The 20,724-nt window shown below is 42.7% G+C and overlaps 1 protein-coding gene across 12 annotated transcripts in view; it reads right to left on the reverse strand.

Moving 5' to 3' along the window:
* LOC147350805 (liprin-alpha-1-like) overlaps window positions 1-20,724 on the reverse strand; it is a 66,863-nt gene that overhangs the window by 24,426 nt on the left and 21,713 nt on the right. For 7 of the 12 annotated variants that reach the window (XM_086362281.1, XM_086362278.1, XM_086362287.1 and 4 more), the window contains exons 3-6: window positions 2,511-2,606; window positions 1,876-2,040; window positions 675-773; window positions 231-452 (exon numbers count right to left, since the gene is read on the reverse strand). In XM_086362281.1, the coding sequence (XP_086218407.1) occupies window positions 231-452; window positions 675-773; window positions 1,876-2,040; window positions 2,511-2,606 (582 nt within the window). Of the gene's footprint in view, window positions 1-230; window positions 453-674; window positions 777-1,875; window positions 2,041-2,510; window positions 2,607-3,689; window positions 3,989-20,724 lie in introns of those variants that run through there. The other 5 variants (XM_086362284.1, XM_086362282.1, XM_086362279.1 and 2 more) reach the window with 2 other exon arrangements.

Genomic DNA, 20,724 nt, shown 5'->3' on the forward strand with positions numbered 1-20,724 from the left:
GGGTGCGGCACAGCGTCAGGGCTGCCCTCATGTTGGTCCACTGCCAACGGACCGCCTGGACCAGGCCTCTTCTACCCCAGAGACCTCGAAGCGGAGGCAGGGAGGCAGCCAGTTGTGGTCTGTCCAGTGCTCTGCTCTTACTCACGCAGCCATCCCAAGGCTGAGATCCCCGGGAGAACAAGAAACCCACATTCCACCTCAGGACAACAGACACAGCTGCAGTCACTCACTTCGCGGACGTCCCGTTCAAGTTTTCTGTTCACGTCCTTGGACTTGAGGAGGTCCTTCCTGGCCGTGTCCAGGTCCTCCTCCAGATGTTTCACGTGGGCAGAGAGGGCTGCCAGGCGCTCCTCCATCTGGCTCTGCTCCCGCAACTGCCTCTCTATGATTTCCTGGAGCTCCATCTTCTTAACCATGTCTTCCTTGTGGCTTAGAGAGCCGTCGGAGGGTCTCTAAGGGGGAAAGGAAGCCTTACACAGCCTGGTTTTGGGAGGGAGGGAACACAGTACTTCCGGGCAATCTGTGAGGTCAAAACTGCCTTTTGCGCTCTGGGAGCTCACAGGACCCTCGTGGCCACTCAGACCTACATGGTGCATCGGTGAGAGGTCCCAACAGCCCTGCACAGACTGGATGGTAAGACGAGAACCAGACAGAGAGCGAGACCAAGGACTTGCCTTTCCATTGGCGCTTGGCATGTTTTCTTGCTCATGATGTACATCAAGCACCCTGTCCGTTAGTATCTTTTCCTGGTTATTCTCCTCTGAAAGAATCATCTGCTAAAACCAAAAAAATTGAATCAGAGTAAAGAAATAAGTAAAGACAGCAAAACTCCACCTGGAAAACTCAACTCTAAACTGAAAATCACAACATAAAAAGAAAATACATGGTGATGCTATCCATCCCGAATACCACCAGGTGATTAGAGTCAGAATTTGTCTTCTACTGGACAAAGGGGTACTTAAGAGATCCTGCAACTCTGAGCCACAAGTCTAGTTTACTAGTCATTAAAATAACCCTGGTGGGCGGGTCCTCAATCAGAAAGATAAATAACATCTGATGCCCACCACTACAGCCTTCATTCTTTTTTAAAATGAAAGGATTCAAATGACAAACCCTTCACGGAAATTACACAAAGACTGATCAAACTTACCTCTTTATGTGTGGCACCTAATTCTTCTTCTAACAAACTACACCTTTCGAGTGCTACTCGTAATCACGCTCTCAACTCAAATCAAAGGGGCCGAGTCACTGTGTGTTGATGTGTGTATATATGTTAGTACACTTCTTAGTGTATACTCACCCTAATACATGGATACTGTCACAGAATACCTTGAATGTCTCTCATTGATCTTAACGTCAAGAGAATCTGCTTGTTAACAGCTTTAAATTCTAAGTTTGAGAGAACAAAATGTTCTCCTAAATTAATTATTACCCAGTTTTTTACTGCAAATTGATATACAGAATATAATAGATCTTGAGACATTCATGCCAACTAATACTTTTTAACTGGGGGCTTCCCAGGTGGCTCAGTGGTAAAGAATCCGCCTGCCAATGCACGAGGGCAGGTTCGATCCCTGGGTCAGGAAGATTCCCTGGAGTAGAAGATGGCCACCCACTCCAGTATTCATGACTGGGAAGCCCCATGAAGAGAGGAGCATGGTGGGCTACAGTCCACAGGGTTGCAAAGATTCGGACACGACTGAGCATGTATGCAGGCAACGCTTTTTAACCATATAAAACTCTGAATTCTTACAGAAAAAAATGTATATACAAGAATTCAAGACGCTCAAAAGTCAACTAGTTACATAAATATGTGCATCATCCGCCTAACAAGGCAGCAAGTGTACAAATCCAGGACGGCCGGATGGCTGGTACCTTCTCGTCCAGGGCCTTGTGGTGTTCAAAGAGCCATTTCAGCGCCCTGAGCACCTCCACCTCACTCCTCATGCCGGCTGGGGACTGCGCCTGCCGCTTGCCTGCTGTCATCCCGACGGGTGGAATATGTCGCGAAACCAGGCACTCCAGGTGCTCCAGCAGCAGCTGCAGGGCAGGGCCAAAGGAACACCTTCAACCTCATGCTCGAACTCCGGGCCGATAACTCCTCTCAGCCTCACGCTATAGCCGGAAACATGCTAAGGCACGTCGGAATCCTGCCAGTTCAGTCGAAAGTTAGAGTGGACTTCCCCAGGGGTCCAGTAGTTAAGACTCCACACTTCTTCAAGGATCATGGGTTTTAACCCCTGGTCAGAGAACTAAGATCCCACACAAAGTGTAGCGTGGACAAAAATGTAAGTTAAGAGAACTCCCCCCTCATATGTACTAAAATTACATTAGCTCTCATCAGAAATTTGAAGCAAGGTATGAGAACCCAGAACTGATCCACCCTGGTCTGTTCAGTGGGAAGATGTGGAAAATGACTTGAAAATCAGACAATGTTTAAAGACAGCACACGGAGGCCAGCGGTGACCCCCGCGGGGCAAATGTCAACACGTGAGAATCCCCCTACTGACCCTGGTGTTGTTCCTTTCAGCTTTCAGCTGAGCGATTTCCTCTTTGGCTTTACAAAGCTGCTCCCTGTAGGTGTATCCTTCGGGAGTTGGAAATTCCTAGAAAACAGTTAAATGAGAAACTAAATACAAACATAAATTAAAAAGAGAGCGAGACTGTGAAGACTGACCCTGTCAAGTCTCTCCAGGCTCCACACAAAGGATCTCCATGCCCCTCCAGAGAAGAGGGGTCCACTGACCCCAAGACCACACAGACCACCACAACTCAGAGTGGCCTTCAGCCTCCACCTCGACCTGGCAGGCACGTGGCAGGAGAGAACCTGGAATCCAAGCCTGCCTTCTCAAGACCCAGGGACATTTGAGAAACTTTCCAAAACGTAAACCTAACAACAAAGTGGATAAAGAGATTCTTAAACGACACACAGACCTGGAGCCACTGGGGAAAGTGAAGAAAAAAAAGAAGGTCTACAAGGCCACGAGGCTTTGGAGTGTTCCTCTGGGAAAAAGGCGGATGGCACCTCAAAGCCATCTGTTAGCCTGACTCCACAGAAGCCACCCAGTCATTCAATCAACTGGTTAAAATGTTAAATTTATGTTATATGTACTTTACCACAATTTGCGTGCATGCGGGGCCATCCACGTGGTGAACTTGCTCAAACTGAACCACACGGAGTCTTTCGTTCTTCTATTTTTCTTTGCAGAAATTAAAAAAATCCTGGGCTACGTATCCCCTACTACATACTGAGTGTTCAGCACCCAGAACAGTGCCCAGCACTTGTAAGAGGCATGCAGTAGACATGTGTAGCTATGAGGGTGTATGTCATACACGTAAGCAGTAGGTACCTGTCATTAAAATACTGGACACACTGGTCTGTGCTTTGTAACATGGGAGACATTAACGGGCTTAGCCGTTCTGCTTCAAGGACTGACTCTCTAGCTCGATCCTCATGCCCCAGTGACTTCTCCAGCCAGTGTTTCCCTTCTTGTGGGGCCCCCGCCCATCCTCCATGCAGCAACTGCACAACCTCTTACAAGGTAAACCTGCTGGGGTCGATCCTGCCCACTAAGGCCAGAATGCCCTGGCCGGCAGGGCCCACAACCATGCTAACAAAATGAAACACAACCCCAATGCTTCGCCGGGTGAGGGCCAATCTGACGGGCCCAGCCCCCGGCTGCTCTCACCTCAGGCTGCTCTGCTTCCAGGACGTGGGCCGAGGCCAAGTCCTTCCTAGTCTTCGCCTTTGCCTTGGGGTTGCAGCGCTGGAATAACGCCCAAAGGCGGGCCCTTCTGCGACCCATCCTCGCGGATAGGGGCAGCCCCCGACTCGGGGGCAACCGCTGTTTCACGGTAGGATACCTCGGCTACCGAGCTATCACCACCAATCTCACACTACGACCACCACTCTCACACACACTGCTCTCACACACCACTCTCACACACACCGTTCTCACACTATGACCACTGCTCTCACACTATGACCACCAAATGGCATGAAGGCTCCGCCTCCAGCACATCTCCCAGGAGCCCAGAACTGGAACCCACTCGGTCACAAGGGGCTCCGTGGCAACAGGGGGGCTGGGCTCAGGTCCACTGTCAAGGGTGCAGAGAGGGGGGAGGGGCTGCCAAAAAGTCAACAATTGAGTGCGCAGTGCAGGAGAAGGCAGGCTGTGCCCACAGCTCAGGCCCCCTGTCAAACACGACCCTGCAAGGTACTGGGTCACAGTCGAACCAACCAGTATAAACTCCTTCAGAAACCACCACCCCTGGGAATGAGCACGTCTTCTAAGTGGGCTTCTGCCCCCTCTACCCCCCAAACAAGCCTCCAGTGAGGCTACTGAAAGGGCAGCCCTGAACTCAAGGGCGTCCCCAGAACCCACTCAGCTGAGGAGGACTCACCACGCTAGCTGCCCCTCACTCTCACCCTGAGCTCGGTCCTCCCTGTCGGACTCCCTCACTCGAGCTCAGCAAGGGCTTGACCAACCTCACTCCAGGCACTTAAAATGAACCCACAGTGGGTACAGGGGTTCATTCAACCTGCTGTGAACTCGCCCTCTTTACTTCGACCCTCGGCTGCCAGATGACTCTGCCCCGTGGGGACTGCATGGTGGAGGTTCAGGGGTGTCCCTGCCTCGAGCCGCGACAGCCAGCGCCTCCCAGACCCCGCCTGAGTCTCCCACCCCTCTCCTGGCTCCACTCCCACCCTCGCGGTTCTCCACTCGCCAGGGCACAGGCCACTTGCTCCTGGCTCAGCCCGGACCTATGCTGTCATTTGAGGACCTCGGTCCCCAGGTTTAAAAGAGGTCCTTAGGCAGCCACAATCCAAGATTTCAAACAAAAGCGAAGCTCAGTGAGGGAGCTGGAGACTGAGAGGGCCGCTCGTTCCCTCGGGGCATCTGAGCAAAGCTGACTCTGTGAAGAAAAGGAAGGGAAAAAGTCAAGCAGAGGGGGCTGGCTAACACAGCTCTGGAGGGTTCCTTGGGCTGTGGAGACAAAAAGTCAAGCGCAGGCCTGACGAGTCAGTCCGGATGTCAGAAAACGTACCCAACACTCTGCCCAAACAGGCTGAGTGCTGACTATCAGTCACCTCGTGGTGCTCAGGAGAGACGGTGGGCTTCAAGACCTGCCGAGAACGCGGGGCCCTGGGAGGCACCCCAGGCTTCCAGCAGACACTGGAGACGCTGGAAAGCTCCTCCCTGGGGTCGGGGGAGAAGGTGGGTGAAGGCTGCTGAGACTGAGCTTAAAAGGACCCCCAAGCCTCAAGTCCCTCAGGCCCTGAGTGAACAGACAGCTCTGTCCCCACTGGAGGTCTGCGTCAGAGGAAACTCTGGAGAAGGCAGCATCACTCAGAACCTCTAGGGTTTTCCAAACATAATGTCCAACATGCAACCAAAGAAGCAAAAGAGGGTGTAACAACAAACAGGACCAAGAGAAAAAGAACTGAACCACATCCAGAGGTATGAGATATATATCAGCGTATCAGAGGTATGCTAGAGGTATCAGATGCAAATGTCACCTGTTCAAAAATATACTTGACAAAAGGAAAAATTTCTGAGAATCAAAACCAATCTAGAACTTTACAATAACAGTGAATGAATTTAAGAACTCAGTCTCTGGGCTTAACATCAGATTGGACGTAGCTGAAGAGACGATCAGTGAACTGAAGGACGGATCGGTTACAATATATATATAAGAGGGAAAAGGGATAGAATGTATTGAAGGAATCTGTTGTTAAACTATGTTGTTAAAAACTATAAATGGGGACCCTCGTGGTGGAGAAAAGACAGAAAGGGGAATAAGAAATGCCTCCAGGGGTTGAAACTAAAGAGCCTCTTAGTGAAAGTGAAAGTGAAAGGGGAGAGTGAAAAAGCTGGCATAAAACTCAACATTCAAAAAATGAAGATCATAGCATCCAGCCCCATCACTTCATGGCAAATAAATGGGGAAACAGTGGAAACAGTGACACACTTTATTTTCTTGGGCTCCGAAATTACTGCAGATAGTGAAATTAAAAGATGCTTCCTCCTCGGAAGGAAACCTATGACAAATCTAGACAGCATATTAAAAAGCAGAGACATTACGCTGCCAAACAAAGGTTCATCTAGTCAAAGCTATGGTTTTTCCAGTAGTCATGTATGGATGTGAGAGTTGGCCCATGAAGAAGGCTGAATGCTAAAGAATCAATGCTTCTGAACTGGGGAGTCAGAGAAGACTCTTGAAAGCCCCATGGACTACTAGGAGATCCAATCAGTCAGTCAATCCTAATGCAAATCAGTCCTGAATATTCACTGGAAAGACTGATGCTGAAGCTCCAATACTTTGGCCACCTGATGCAAAGAGCTGACTCATTGGAAAAGAACCTGATGATGGGGAAGACTGAAGGCAGGAGGAGAAGGGGACGACAGAGGATGAGCTGGTTGGATGGCATCACCGACTCGATGGACATGAGCTTGAGCAAGCTCCAGGAGTTGGTGATGGACAGGGAAGCCTGGCGTGCTGCAGCCCATGGGGTTGCAACGGGTCAGACACAGAGCGACTGAACTGACTGACAGGGACAGTGGTAAGAGTTGGTTCAAGAATCAGACCATTGAGTCAAAAATGAAAACCACACATTGGTTTCAGCAGCTCTGTGGGTGCCTAAGGCAAGAAGCAAATGTTCAAGCACTCAGAGGAAAAAGGGTGTGGCTTTAAACAGCACAACAACACTGAGAGCTGACTTTCCAAGAACAAGGAAGTCAGAAGATAATGGACTGGCATCTGTAAAATGCTGAAAAACAAATAACCACCAACCTGGAATTCTACATCCAACAAAAACTCTCTTCCAAAGTGAAAGCAAAATAGAGACTTTGAGGGCAAATGGAAATGAGACCACTCATCACCCACACACATGAACTAAAAAAAAATATTAAGGCAGTGCTTTGGGAAAAAGAAAAGTAGTCTCTGATGGAAATATAAAAAACAAGTAAAGACCAACAATGAGGTAACTGTGAGGGTAAATACTAACTCTACAAAACAATGATGTTAATGCCAAAAATATATCTAACCGTTTAAAGTGTGACAGTGACAAGGAGGAAACAGTCGTGTCAGGGAGGCAGTAAGATTACTAAGTTAGACTTGAATGTAAAACACACGCTGTGTCTGCAAATGTACACCCAACAACCTGACAGAGGAGCACAGAACTAGAGAAACACTTCATACTTCTAAAAGAAGGCAAGAGCAAAGAACACAGACTAGGTGGGACAAACAGAAATCACACAGCAACATGGTGTCTACACACTGAAATATCAACATTATAAACAGAGCCAATACTCAAACTGATTCCAGTGAAAACTATACACTATTCAGAGGTACATGTTAAGATGGAAGGTCTTTTAGACAGGTGAAGGTAAAAGATACCCAAGCTAACACGGACAGAAAACTGACGTGGCAACATCACTGTCAAATAGTGTCTAAAGAAAGAAGCATTACTAGCAATAAAAAAGAACATCTCATACTGATACAAGTTCAGTCTAGCAAGAAGATGAGGATTCTAAACTTGAATGTACCTAATAACATAACCTCAAAATATCAATACATAAAAACTGACAGAAATAGAAAAGGAGTAACAGCCGAGTTCATAATCCCAGTGGGAGACGTTAAAGATACATCTCTCCTGGAACTGGGCTCCCTGGTACGTAGTCACCTGCAACCATGAAGTACCTGAAATGTGGCTGGCTCTACAATGAGATGCGCTGCAAGCCTGAAACACATGCTGGATTTTAAAGACTTAGCATGAAAAAAAGAACGTGAACTATTGCATTAGGTTTTATCATGTTGATTACACACTGAAATGACAATATTTGGGGTGTGTTAAAATAAAATATATTACAGGTAATTTCACCTACTTCTGCTTTTACTCAACGTGGCTACTGGAATCTGAATTACATGAGTGACAAACCTGATGTAACTGATACACATGGAACACTGCATTCCCACTGATACATATTATTTTCAAGAGCCCAACGAACATATAACAAAAAGAACATGTACTGGGCTATTAGGAAAGCTCAAATTATTTCAAAAGACTGAAATAATGCAGAGTATACTTAGGGACTGCAATGGGCTGACAGTTTATGGGCCCTCAAACTTCACCCCGCACGTGGTGATGATCCTAGGAGGCAGGCACTCTGGGAGGGGTCAGGCCAGGAAGGAATGGGCTCCCGTGCTGCGAGGACAGGGAGAAGCAGCAGGCAGTCTAGGAACCAGGAAACATGACTCACCAGACGTGGCACCTGCTGATGATCTTGGGACTCCCCAGCCTCCAGGACTACAAGAAACAACTTTCTGTTGTTTATCAGCTAGTCTACGGGATTTACAACAGTAGCCGAAAAAGACAGGGCTCTTTGATAGTGAAAAAGACAGGGCTCTTTGATAGTGAAGGACAGGGAAGCCTGGCGTGCTGCAGTTCATGGGTCACAAAGAGTCGGACACGACTTAACGAATGACCACCACCACCACCAGTTGATCTGAGTTAAGACTAAAACGGAACTCATGGCTTAGGCTATTTAGTCTGTTTCACACAGGCCAAAATGACTCGTATATTTTAAAGTATTTATCCAAAAGTGCCCCTTGATAGCATTTTACAGCCTGTACATAATAGGATGAATAATTTAAAATAAATTTAATAGTCTATACTTCTAAAATATAATATTTCAAAATATTTTCCTATAAGAGACTTTGAATATTTTTTCAGTAACTCTCCCTCTTTCCCTCTATGACAGGCACTGAACAATGTTGAGGAAAAATCAGTTTGGTGCTAGGAAGTCACAGGCAGGATACTTACCAACTTTAAAGATTAGTAGCAGAAAAAAAAAAAAAAAAACAAAGATTAGTAGTATATACTATATATTCATAGAGAATTACTTGCTGTCATTAATGTTGGAAGAGCAACACATTCCCATTTCCTTATGGTCCTTTCATAAACAATGCTTCTCTAGTTTGTCTTTTAAACACATAAACAGTGTTTCTCTAGTTCTGTGCTCCTCTGTCAGGTCCTTCTGTTATTGTCTGGTGAAGGGGAAACACTGTTATCAGAAAATGAAACTAAAATTATAAGTTAGATATGATGTTATTGTTCTATTTTTGTATGTTTCTGAATCAAGATTAGATAAACAACAGATGGGCTGCCTTCTGTGGCTGAAAATAGAAATAATGGGTTGTTTGTTTTCTACACAAATAATTTTTGTTTTAATTCTACAAATGGCTCTAAGGTGAACTTGACAGTCTTGGCTAAGCTGCTTCTATTACGGTAACACATTTCTATTATTGAAACACAGGTTCTAGTATCAATATTCCTTGGGACATAGATAATTGGATTAGATGGATGAAAGAGAAAAAAATGAAGGGGGAAACTTTAGGAAAGGAAACATGTTCTTTTGAAAATCAATGTTTAAACGACAAAATGATGATTCTAATACAGAATATAAGAACAATTCATTTTTAAATCTCAGGAATTATGTACTTGCCACAACACAATAATGAAATTTTTCTTTGTGTATGGCATTCTAGTACGAGGCTTAACTTTATTTTCTCATTGAATCTTCACAGCCACCTATGAGGTAGATATTACTGTATTTAACATATTATTCCCTATATTTCCATGAGGAAACTGAGACTCAAAGTGTTACAGATGGGACTGTAAACCCCATGTTCTTAATAAATATGTTACATGTGAATGGCTTTCTAGAAATATCAACAAACTTTGAAATGTGTAACTCTTTCATAAAATGCTTTGAGCGTCTTAGAAGCCCCTAAATAAATAGGAAGATGTGGGAAAACAGAAATGAATATTCTCTGTAAAAACAAAAAATAATGCCTGAAGAGACATATAAAATACAAAATAATTATGTGTAATAATAAAATGATAAAGCAGGAGTCAGAGGAACACTAATGGGAGAGTGATCCAAGTTATTATTTGTATTAGAATACTGTAAGTCAAGAGTACATATCATAATTTCTGGGGTAAGCAATAAAAGAATGCACAACTAACTAGGTAATCAGAGAGAGAAATACAATAATACAAAAGAAGTCAAGACAGGAGACAGAACAAGAAAAACAGTTTGGAAAAACTGAAATCGAATAATAAGATGGCAGATATTAACCCAAGTACATCACCAATTGCATTATATATAAATGAACTATCGACTACATAAGAGAGTAAGATTGCTGGACTAGGTACAAAAAAAATTTGCTGATAGGAATGTAAAATGAGGCAACCACTATGGAGAACAGTCTGGTGACTATTCAAGCAGTTAAACATAAAACTGCCACGTGATCCAGAATTCCACTCCTAGGAATATACCCCAAATAATTTTAAATCATGTCTAAGCAAAAATAATCCTGCTTATTTAACTTCTATGCAGAGTACATCATGTGAAATGCCAGACTGGACAAAACACAAGCCGGAATCAAGATTGCTGGGAGAAATATCAATAACCTCAGATGTGCAGGTGACACGACCCTTACGGCAGAAAGCAAAGAAGGACCAAAGAGCCTCTGCATGAAAAGTGAAAGAGGAGAGTGAAAAAGTGGGCTTACAACTCAACATTCAGAAAACTAAGATCACAGCATCCAGTCCCATCACTTCATGGCAAATAGACAGCAAAACAATGGAAACAGTGACAGACTATTTTGGGGGCCTCCAAAATCACTGCAGATGCTGACTGCATCCATGATATTAAAAGACACTTGCTCCTTGGAAGAAAAGTTATGGTCATCTTAGACGGCATATTAAAAAGCAGAGACATTACTTACCAACAAAGGTCCGTCTCATCAAAGCTGTAGTTTTTCCAGTAGTCATGTATGGATGTGAGAATTGAACTATAAAGAAAGCTGAGTGCCAAAGAATTGAGGCTTTTGAACTGTGGTGTTGAAGAAGACTCTTGAGAGTCCCTTTGACGGCAAGGAGATCAAACCACTCTATCATAAAGGAAATCAGTCCTGAATATTCATTGGAAGGACTGATGCTGAAGCTGAAACTCCAATACTGTGGCCAACTGATGGGAAAAACTGATTCACTGGGAAAGACCTTGATGCTGGGAAAGATTGAAGACGGGACGAGAAGGGGATGACAGAGGATGAGATGGTTGGATGGCATCACCGACTAAATGGACAGAAGTTTGAGCAACCTCTGGCAGTTGGTGATGGACAGGGAGGCCTGGCATGCTACAGTCCATGGGGTCGTAGAGAGTTGGACACGGCTGAGCAACTGACCTGAACTGAAGCAAAAATGTGCATATGAATGTTCATAACAGAGCAGTGTTATTCATAATAACCATAAAGAGCAAAATAAAGCAAAAGCAAGCAAAGGAAAGGAAATAACAAAGAAGAGAAGTCAATGACACTGAAATCAGAAAACCAGTTTTTTTTTAAAAATCACACAACCCAAGAGCTGGTTCTTTGAAAACTTTAGTACAATTGATAAGGTTCTAGTACAAATGATTTAAGACAGAGAAACACAACTTTACCAATATCAAGAATGAAAAAGAGGGTATCACTAGAGACCGTACTGACATTAAAAATATAATAAGGAAGGACTTCCCTAGTGGCCCAGTGGTTAAGAATCCGTCTGCCAATGCAGGGGACATGGGTTCAATCCCTGGTCCAGGAAATTCCCTCATACTTCAGAGTGACATGCCCATGTGTCACAACTACTGAAGCCCACACACTCTGCAGCCCAGGCTCTGCAACAAGAGAAGCCACCACAATGAAAAGCCTAAAACAAAGAGTAGCCCCCACACTCTGCAACTAGGGAAAGACTGCACACAGCAATGAAAACCCAGCACAACCAAAACTAACTTTCACTTTCCAATAAAAATGTTAAAAATACCTAAGTAATATTACAAACAACTCTATGCATATAAACCAGACAATTTAGATGAAGTAGACCAATTCCTCAGACTGCCAAAACTCACCCAAGATGAAACTGATAATATGAACAGTCCTGTAACGATTCAACAAATTGAATTTGTAGTTTAAAATCTCCTGAACAAAGATGTTCAGGCCTGATGCTTTCATTGGTAAAATCTAACAATTTTAAAGGGATACCAATTCTACACAATCTCTTCCAGAAAACAGCAGAGAACTAATCCAAACAAATTCTATGAAGTCCGGATTACTTAATATTCAGTTCAGTTTAGTTGCTCAGTCGTGTCCAACTCTTTGACACCCCGTGGATTGCAGCAAGCCAGGTATCCCTGTCCATCAGCAACTCCCAGAGTTTACTCAAACTCATGTCTATTGAGTTGCTGATGCCATCCAACTGTCTCATCCTCCGTGGTCCCCATCTCCTCCTGTCCCCCAATCCCTCCCAGCATCAGAGTCTTTTCAAATGAGTCAACTCTTCGCATGAGGTGGCCAAAGTATTGGAGTTACAGCTTTAGCATCATTCCTTCCAAAGAACACCCAGGACTGATCTCCTTTAGAATGGACTGGTTGCATCTCCTTGCAGTCCAAGGGACTCTCAAGAGTCTTCTCCAACAGCACAGTTCAAAAGCATCAATTCTTCGGCGCTCCAAAAATCAAGACACTGTGGTATTGGTGGTGAAATAGGCACAAAGATCAACAAGACAGAATAGACAACCCAAATATAAATCTATACAAGGACAGATAACTGATTTTTAAGGAAGAAGCAAAAGCAGTTCAATGGTGGAAGGATAGATAGCCTTCCCAACAAATGGTGCTTAAGCTATTGGATATTCACAGGCAAAAAAATGAAACTCACTTGATACAAATTAACTCAAAATTGATCATAGATTTAAATGTGAGACACATAAAGCTATAAAACTTCAGAGAATTTGCAGACCCACTGAAGAATTCTTAGAAACGACACCAAAAATGCAGTCCCTAAAAGGAAAAAAACTTGGTAAACTGGACTTTGTTAAAATTTAAGACTTCTAGTCTCCTAGACTTTGTTAAAAGGCTGAAAAAGTAAGCTACAGACTAGAATAAACTATTTACAAACTATATTTCCAACAAAGGATTTGTATCTAGAATCTATAAAGAACTCTCAAAGCTCAAAAGTAAAAAGCAATTCAACTGAAAATGAACAATAGACATGAACAGACATTTTATCAAAGAAGATACATGAATGGCACATGAAGATGTTCAATATTATTAGTCATAAGGGAAATGCAAATTGAAATCATGTAAGACATCACATCATCTGAGAAAAGCTGAATAAAAAACAGTGAAAATACCAAACGGTGGTAAGAATGCTGAGAACATACGTCTCTCATACACTGCTGGTAGAATGTAAAATGGTAGAACTTCTATGGAAAATAGCTGAGTAGTTTCTTAAAAATTCAAATACATGCTTATCCTGCAACCCAGCAATCACACTCCTGGGCATTTATTTACATGAAAGGAAAATTTACGTCTGCACAGAAACCTGTACATGAATGTTCAGAGCGGCTTTACTTGCAATAGCAAAAAGCTGGAAACAACTCAGTATCCTTCAGTGGACGATTAAACAAACTGCAGAACATCTCTGTAACGGAATACTTCTCAGCAATTAAAAACAGTCACTACTGGTACATGAAGCAACTTGGATGGGTCTCAAGGTATTATGCTAAACGAAAAAAGTCAATCTCAAAAGATTATACACTGTATGAATCTATTTATATAACATTCTTGACAAAATTATAGGGACAGAGAACAAATTAGTGGTTGCCTGGGAACAGGAAAGAGTGGTAGGGAGAAAGGAAGCACAAGAAAGATGTGGTGATAAAAACAGTTCTGTATCATTTTGGGGTTTTGTTTTCTATTTGCCACACTGGGGGTCTTGTGGGATCTCAGTTCCCCAACCAGGGATCTGAACTCGTGCCCCCTGCAGTGGAAGCACAGAATCCTAACCACTGGATTGCCAGGGAATTTCCACAGTATCTTAACCAAAGTGATGGCTCCATGAACTTATACATGTGATACAAATGCAAAGACAATAAAAATACATGGACATGTGCATATACAGACACAAAAATGAGTACATGTAAAAACGGGTGAAATATGATAACGGGCTAAAGAGTATACCTATGATAACTTTCCTCTTTTTTTTTTTTTTTTAGATTACCTGTGCCTTTAAAACTTTTTATTTATTTATTTGGCTGTGCTGGGTCTTCACTGCTGAGTGCAGGCTTTCTCTAGCTGCAGTGAGTGGGGGCTACTCTCTAGTTGCAGTGTGCGGGCTTCTCATTGCAGCAGCTTCTCTTGTTGCAGAACACAGACTCTAGGGAATAGAGGCTTCAGTAGTTGTGGTACCTGGGCTCAGCTGTCCCGAAGCATGTGGGATCTTCCTGGATCAGGGATCAAACTGGTGCCCCCAGTATCAAACTGGCAGGAGGATTCTTAACCACTTGACCACTAGGGAAGTCCAAGGTCCCAGTTTTGATACTAATGGCTACATAAGATAGCAAGGCACAGTTCCCCAGCCCCCCGCCCCCAGTGAAACTAGCTACAGTATATAGAATTTCTACACTCCTTTAATTTCCTGAGCTGCTGCTGTTGCTAAGTTGCTTCAGTCGTGTCCAACCCTGTGCGACCCCATAGATGGCAGCTCACCAGACTCCCCTGTCCCTGGGATTCTCCAGGCAAGAACACTGGAGTGGGTTGCCATTTCCTTCTCCAATGCATGAAAGTGAAAAGTGAAAGTGAAGTCGCTCAGTCGTGTCTGACTCTTGGCCAGCCCATGGCCTGCAGCCTACCAGGCTCCTCCATCCATGGGATTTTCCAGGCAAGAGTACTGGAGTGGGTTGCCATTGCCTTCTCCCTGTGAGTCTATAACTATTTTCAAGTTTAGGGATTCCCTGGTGGTCCAGTGGTTAAGAATCCACCTTGTAATGCAAGGGACACCAGTTCAATCCCTGGTCTGGGAAGATCCCACATGCCACAGGGCAACTGAGCCAGTGGGCCACAACTTGTGAGCCCGAGCTCTGGAGCCTGCAAGTTGCAACTATTAAGCCCACGCTCCATGACTACTGAAGCCTATGCACTTTCGAGCCTGTGCCCTGAAACAAGAGAAGCCCCTGCAACGGAGAAGCTCTTAAACCACAACTAGAGAAAGACTGTGCACAGCAACAAAGACCCAGTGCCACCAAAAAAAAAAAAAAATTTCAAAGCTTAAAAATGCATTATATTCACATGCTGATGTATGTATAGACATCATACATACAAGCATATGTATGCCTTAAGTAAGTCTCAAACTTGCTTAGTCCTCAACTATACAATACCAACTAATCTGATATTGATATGTTACCATGTTAGTAAAACCTGCATTTGTGAGCCCCATCATGAATTATAAAACTGACTTGAATCACCATTTTGTGCTGTTTGCACTGAGTATAAGGCTTTAAGTGTATGCTTCTGTCACTCACTAGCTCTAAGTATCTTGTGCTGTGGCTCAGCTAGCATTGATGGACACTCACTACAGGCTGGGCAGTGCTGTAAGTGCTTCACGCACCTAACTTAATCTTCTCAACAATCCCATAAGGCAGGTATTATCATTAGTCATACCATTTGATAATAAATGTGAAGAAAAGAAGACACAGAAAGCTAAGTAGCTCGCCGAAGATCACAGAGCTACAAAGACAGTCCCAAGAGTTCAACCTTGGCATTCTTGTCCAGAGCCCTTGAGCTTATTAACCAGTTTGTTCTCTGTAACCTCTCTAAATTTCAGCTTTTCCTCTATAAAATGGTGTTAATATATACAGAAGTATTAAGGAGATCAAACCAGTCCAGTCAATCCTAAAGGGAATCAACCCTGAATATTCACTGCAAGGACTGATGCTGAAGCTCCAATACTTTGGCCACCTGATGTGAAGAGCCGACTCACTAGAAAAGACCCTGATGCTGGGAAAGACTGAGGGCAGGAGGACAAGGAGATGACAGAGGATGAGATGACTGGATGGCATCACAGACTCAATGGAGATGAGTTTGAGCAAATTCCGGGAGATGGTGAAGGACAGGGAAGCCTGGCATGCTGCAGTCCATGGGGTTGCAAAGAGTAGGACACAACTTAGCGACTGAACAACAACAACATATACAAATAAGAATATATAAAATAGGATACAGCTCCTAGTAAATGACAGCTTAAAAACAGATTAGGAAAGAGTTACAAATTAATAAAGCTGCAGAAGGCCTATTTGATGGGCACCAGGAACCCTGCTCAATTCCCTGTGCGCAATCAACTACCAAGTGAAAAAGTCAATTGTCAACTGGAATGGTGTTTTTAAGAAGCAAAATAAAACATGCATTAAAATCTAAATCCCAATTCTGGGTGAAAGAAACCAGACATAAAAAAGTACATTCATATAAAACTCTAGAAAATGAACACACTAATCCACAGTGACAGAAAGCAGATCAGTGGCTGTTTCTGCAGGGAGTCAACTCAGAGGGGTGGACTACAACGGGCACAGGAAGCTTTTGCAGCGTAGTAGTGTCAGTTGCCTGGAGAATCCCAGGGACGGGGAAGCCTGGTGGGCTGCCGTCGATGGGGTTGCACAGAGTCGGACATGACTCAAGCGACCTAGCAGCAGCAGCAGCAGTGTTAGTCGCTCAGTAGTGTTGGACTCTGTGCGACCCCACGGACTGTGGCCCACCAGGCTCCTCTGTCCATGGGATTCTCCACGCAACAATACTGGAGTGGATTGCCATTCCCTTCTCCAGAGGATCTTCCCAATCCAGGAATCGAACCTGGGTCTCCTGCATTGCAGGCAGATTCTTTAGTGTCTGAGCCACAGGGAAGATCCCTAGGAAGCTTTTGAGGTGATGGAAATGTATGATATCTTGATAGTGATGATGGTTTCACAGATATATACTTCTGTCAAAACAAGCTGAACACTGTTCAATGGGTACAGTTAACTGTATACAAATCATACCTCAATACAATTATGTCAAAACAAAAAACATTAATATTTTTCAAATAAGCAAACTGCCCTGATTAGAACTCTTCACAATTTTTAACTTCATCAAAGTAAAAATTAAATGTTAGCCAGCATACTGCCAAGTTGAGAATATATATAAGGAACACAGACTATCAAAGCTCTATAAAGGAGGAGAAAAGACTCTTCAGCTGATAAAGTTTTTAGAAGATTCTTACTGAGTACTCCCCTAAGCAGCAGCACTTCTATTCACTAAATTAAGACCAGGGTATATGAAGTTTACAAACTCAAAAATAACTTTCTAATATTAAATTTCTGGTTCCTTCAACAAAGGTGCAAGACAGGGAACCTTCTAATTTTTGTTCAAATTCAAATCAACCAAGCCTTTGTGCTCCTATTCTCTTTCTTCTTTGAAATTTCCATTCCTGTTACCATAGGAACCTGCTAGCTGACAAGCCTTCAAGCATAGCAACAGCCCAAGCTTAGCAAGGAGTGTGAAAGGGGAACAGAGTCAAAGACCAAAATTTGACTCGTGAGATTCAGAATTCCAATCTCTGTCACTCTACAAAGGGTCTGAGAACCACAGAAACTGTATCCTACTGGGTTTGGGAATATTATGACTAAATTTACTAAATGTGAAATCAAATGTGGAATGGCCTTGAAAATTCAAAAATGGTATTCATTCTATTTTAGATCCAAATTAGAGTAAGAAATTCTTTTAAACAATTTTTTAGAATAATTTTAAGTGACGTAAAATAAGACCTTTGAAAACGTTTTTGTAAGAATAAAATTCTAAAGAGAAAAAGTCTAAAACTTTAAGAATTACTTTATACAGAATATATAAAAAATTCTGTTTGTAAAATACCTTTAGTCCCATAGATTTGCTTTTCTTTTACAAATTTATTTTGTTAATGTCTTATGACAGCATATTAAATACCTTCCAATATTAGTTCAGTGAGCTAGTTTGCAGAAATATGACTTTATCACAGGAGTATATTTATCTTAAGTCAAAGGGGAGCTCCTGGAGCAGCCCATAAAATCTGACTTTTCTTCAGGAAGTACTTTTAACATTTCAAGTATCATGAATGGTTGTGAATTATAGTCTGACTCAAAAGATAAAACTTTACAAACCAAATTCATCACAATTAATACTTTACAATAAGCATTTTAAGGCATTCTTTTAAAGTGATCTAAAATGCAAGATAATCAATTAAAATTTTAAAAGCTTATTTTTTCTTCAAGTCAGAAATCACTAAATGCAATTAATTCTCCACTACTTGTGTATTTTCCACACTTTTCGATTCAGAAGTTTCCTAATTCCTGGCTGCTTTCCCTATCACACAATAGGCTCTTCAATCCACTTCACCAGGCTGTTGTTTGCTTAGGGAAAGCCACCGTAATAATACTAACCCAAATAGAAGATAATAAGTCAGTCTGCTGGATAATGCACGTATCCTAAAAATATAAGCCATGAGTTTAAAGAATAAATACAATCAAAGAAATTTCATTTCCTCAAATGCCTATCCACAAAATGTTAATCACGGGTACAAAGAGGTATTAAATTATAGTATCCTCTTAAAAACAAAACAACAGAAAACTCTGTCTTTCAAGGTCAATTCAAACATCATCTGCAACTGATCCTTTCCACACATGATCCTTTTCTTTCTCTTTGAATCCTCTCAGCACTATATGCCTATTTATGGCATTTACCAAGTTCTTCCTTAAGTTTCAGTCATTCAGATAAAAACATATTTAATAAAAGTTACTAAGTCTTAGACACTGCAACTGGGAGCTAGACAAAAAAGGACAGCTGGGATTTTTAAAAATAAAGTTTCTGCACTAATTTTACTATTTTAAAAATACAATGTGTTTCTTACAAAAAAAAACAAACCAGAAAACACAAACATTAAATGAAAAACACAGAACACACAATAAACTGTGCTAATTCAAGAACAATCACTGTTGGTCTTGACAAAAATCTTTCCAGATCACTTACACTACATGAACATGAATACACTTCCTTTCTTCAACAAAAACAGGATGATACCATATATAGTATTTTACTATCTCTTCCTATTTTTTTCCTATTAATTAATGTATCAGATTTGGCTTCCCTGGTGGCTGAGTAGTAAAGAATCCACCTGCCAAGCAGGAGACTCTGGTTCAATCCCTGGCTCAGGGAGATTCCCTGGAGGAGGAAATGGCAAAGCCACTCCAGTATTCTTGCCTGGGAAATCCCACTGACAGAGAAGCCTGGAGGGATCCATCAAGTATAACCATTAGAATTTGACAGGCAAAGATGGAGATGAGATGATTATTTAGGCAGAAAGAGAATGAGAGGTCTAGAGATAAGAAAGCGGGTTTGTTTTAGTCCTTTACTTTACTATACTACTTACAAGTGTAAACACATACTGTTGAAAGCTTCAAGTCACTTTGACCTTTCCCTGCTCCAAAAAAAAAAAAAAGGGCCAAGTAAAACACTGGTGTTCACAGAAAAGTGGTATCTCTGGTACTCCTGTCAGGACTACCATTACTAACCCCAACAAACTCACAGCTACTTACAATTCCAGGAGATCATGTGCTTGGGTACAGCTCTACAACCTCTACACGACTACCACCACCTCTTCTGGAATTCACAGTTTATGAAGTTCATTAACTCACTCAAACATTTATTTAGCAGTTACCTATGACTGGTTCCAAATAGGAAAAGGAGTTCGTCAAGGTTGTTTATTGTCACCCGGTTTATTTAACTTCTATGCAGAGTACATCATGAGAAACGCTGGCCTGGAAGACACACAAGCTGGAATCAAGATTGCCGGGAGAAATATCAATAACCTCAGATATGCAGATGACACCACCCTTATGGCAGAAAGTGAAGAGGAACTAAAAAGCCTCTTGATGAGAGTGAAAGAGGAGAGTGAAAAAGTTGGCTTAAAGCTCAACATTCAGAAAACGAAGATCATGGCATCCGGTCCCAACACTTCATGGGAAATAAATGGGGAAACAGTGTCAGACTTTATTTTTCTGGGCTCCAAAATCACTGCAGATGATGACTGCAGCCATGAAATTAAAAGACACTTACTCCTTGGAAGGAAAGTTATGACCAACCTAGATAGCATATTCAAAAGCAGAGACATTACTTTACCAACAAAGGTTCGTCCAGTCAAGGCTATGGTTTTTCCTGTGGTCATGTATGGATGTGAGAGTTGGACTGTGAAGAAAGCTGAGCGCTGAAGAATTGATGCTTTTGAACTGTGGTGTTGGAGAAGATTCTTCAGAGTCCCTTGGACTACAAGGAGATCCAACCAGTCCATTCTAAAGGAGATCAGCCCTGGGATTTCATTTTTTTTTTTTTTTTTAGCACAGAAAGAGTTTTTTTTTTTTTTTTTTAATTCCAAAAATCATTTACTTTGTTGCAAGTATAGGAGTCGATGCACATTTTGCCATTTAAGAGGAAAGAATGTGTGGATATCTGAGGGAACATATTTGTGGCTTGTTTCCATGATATCTCAGAACTCCCTACCCTGCCTGCCTAAAGATCAGCCCTGGGATTTCTTTGGAAGGAATGATGCTAAAGCTGAAACTCCAGTACTTTGGCCACCTCATGTGAAGAGTTGACTCATTGGAAAAGACTGATGCTGGGAGGGATTGGGGGCAGGAGGAGAAGGGGATGACAGAGGATGAGATGGCTGGATGGCATCACTGATTCGATGGACATGAGTCTGAGTGAACTCTGGGAGTTGGTGATGGACAGGGAGGCCTGGTGTGCTGTGATTCATGGGGTCGCAAAGAGTCGCACGCGACTGAG

This window comes from Bos grunniens, chromosome 20 (genome assembly GCF_055505025.1).
Source record: "Bos grunniens cultivar Pamir isolate PY7600 chromosome 20, Bosgru_T2T1.0, whole genome shotgun sequence".
In the NCBI taxonomy this organism is placed as follows: Eukaryota; Metazoa; Chordata; class Mammalia; order Artiodactyla; family Bovidae; genus Bos; species Bos grunniens.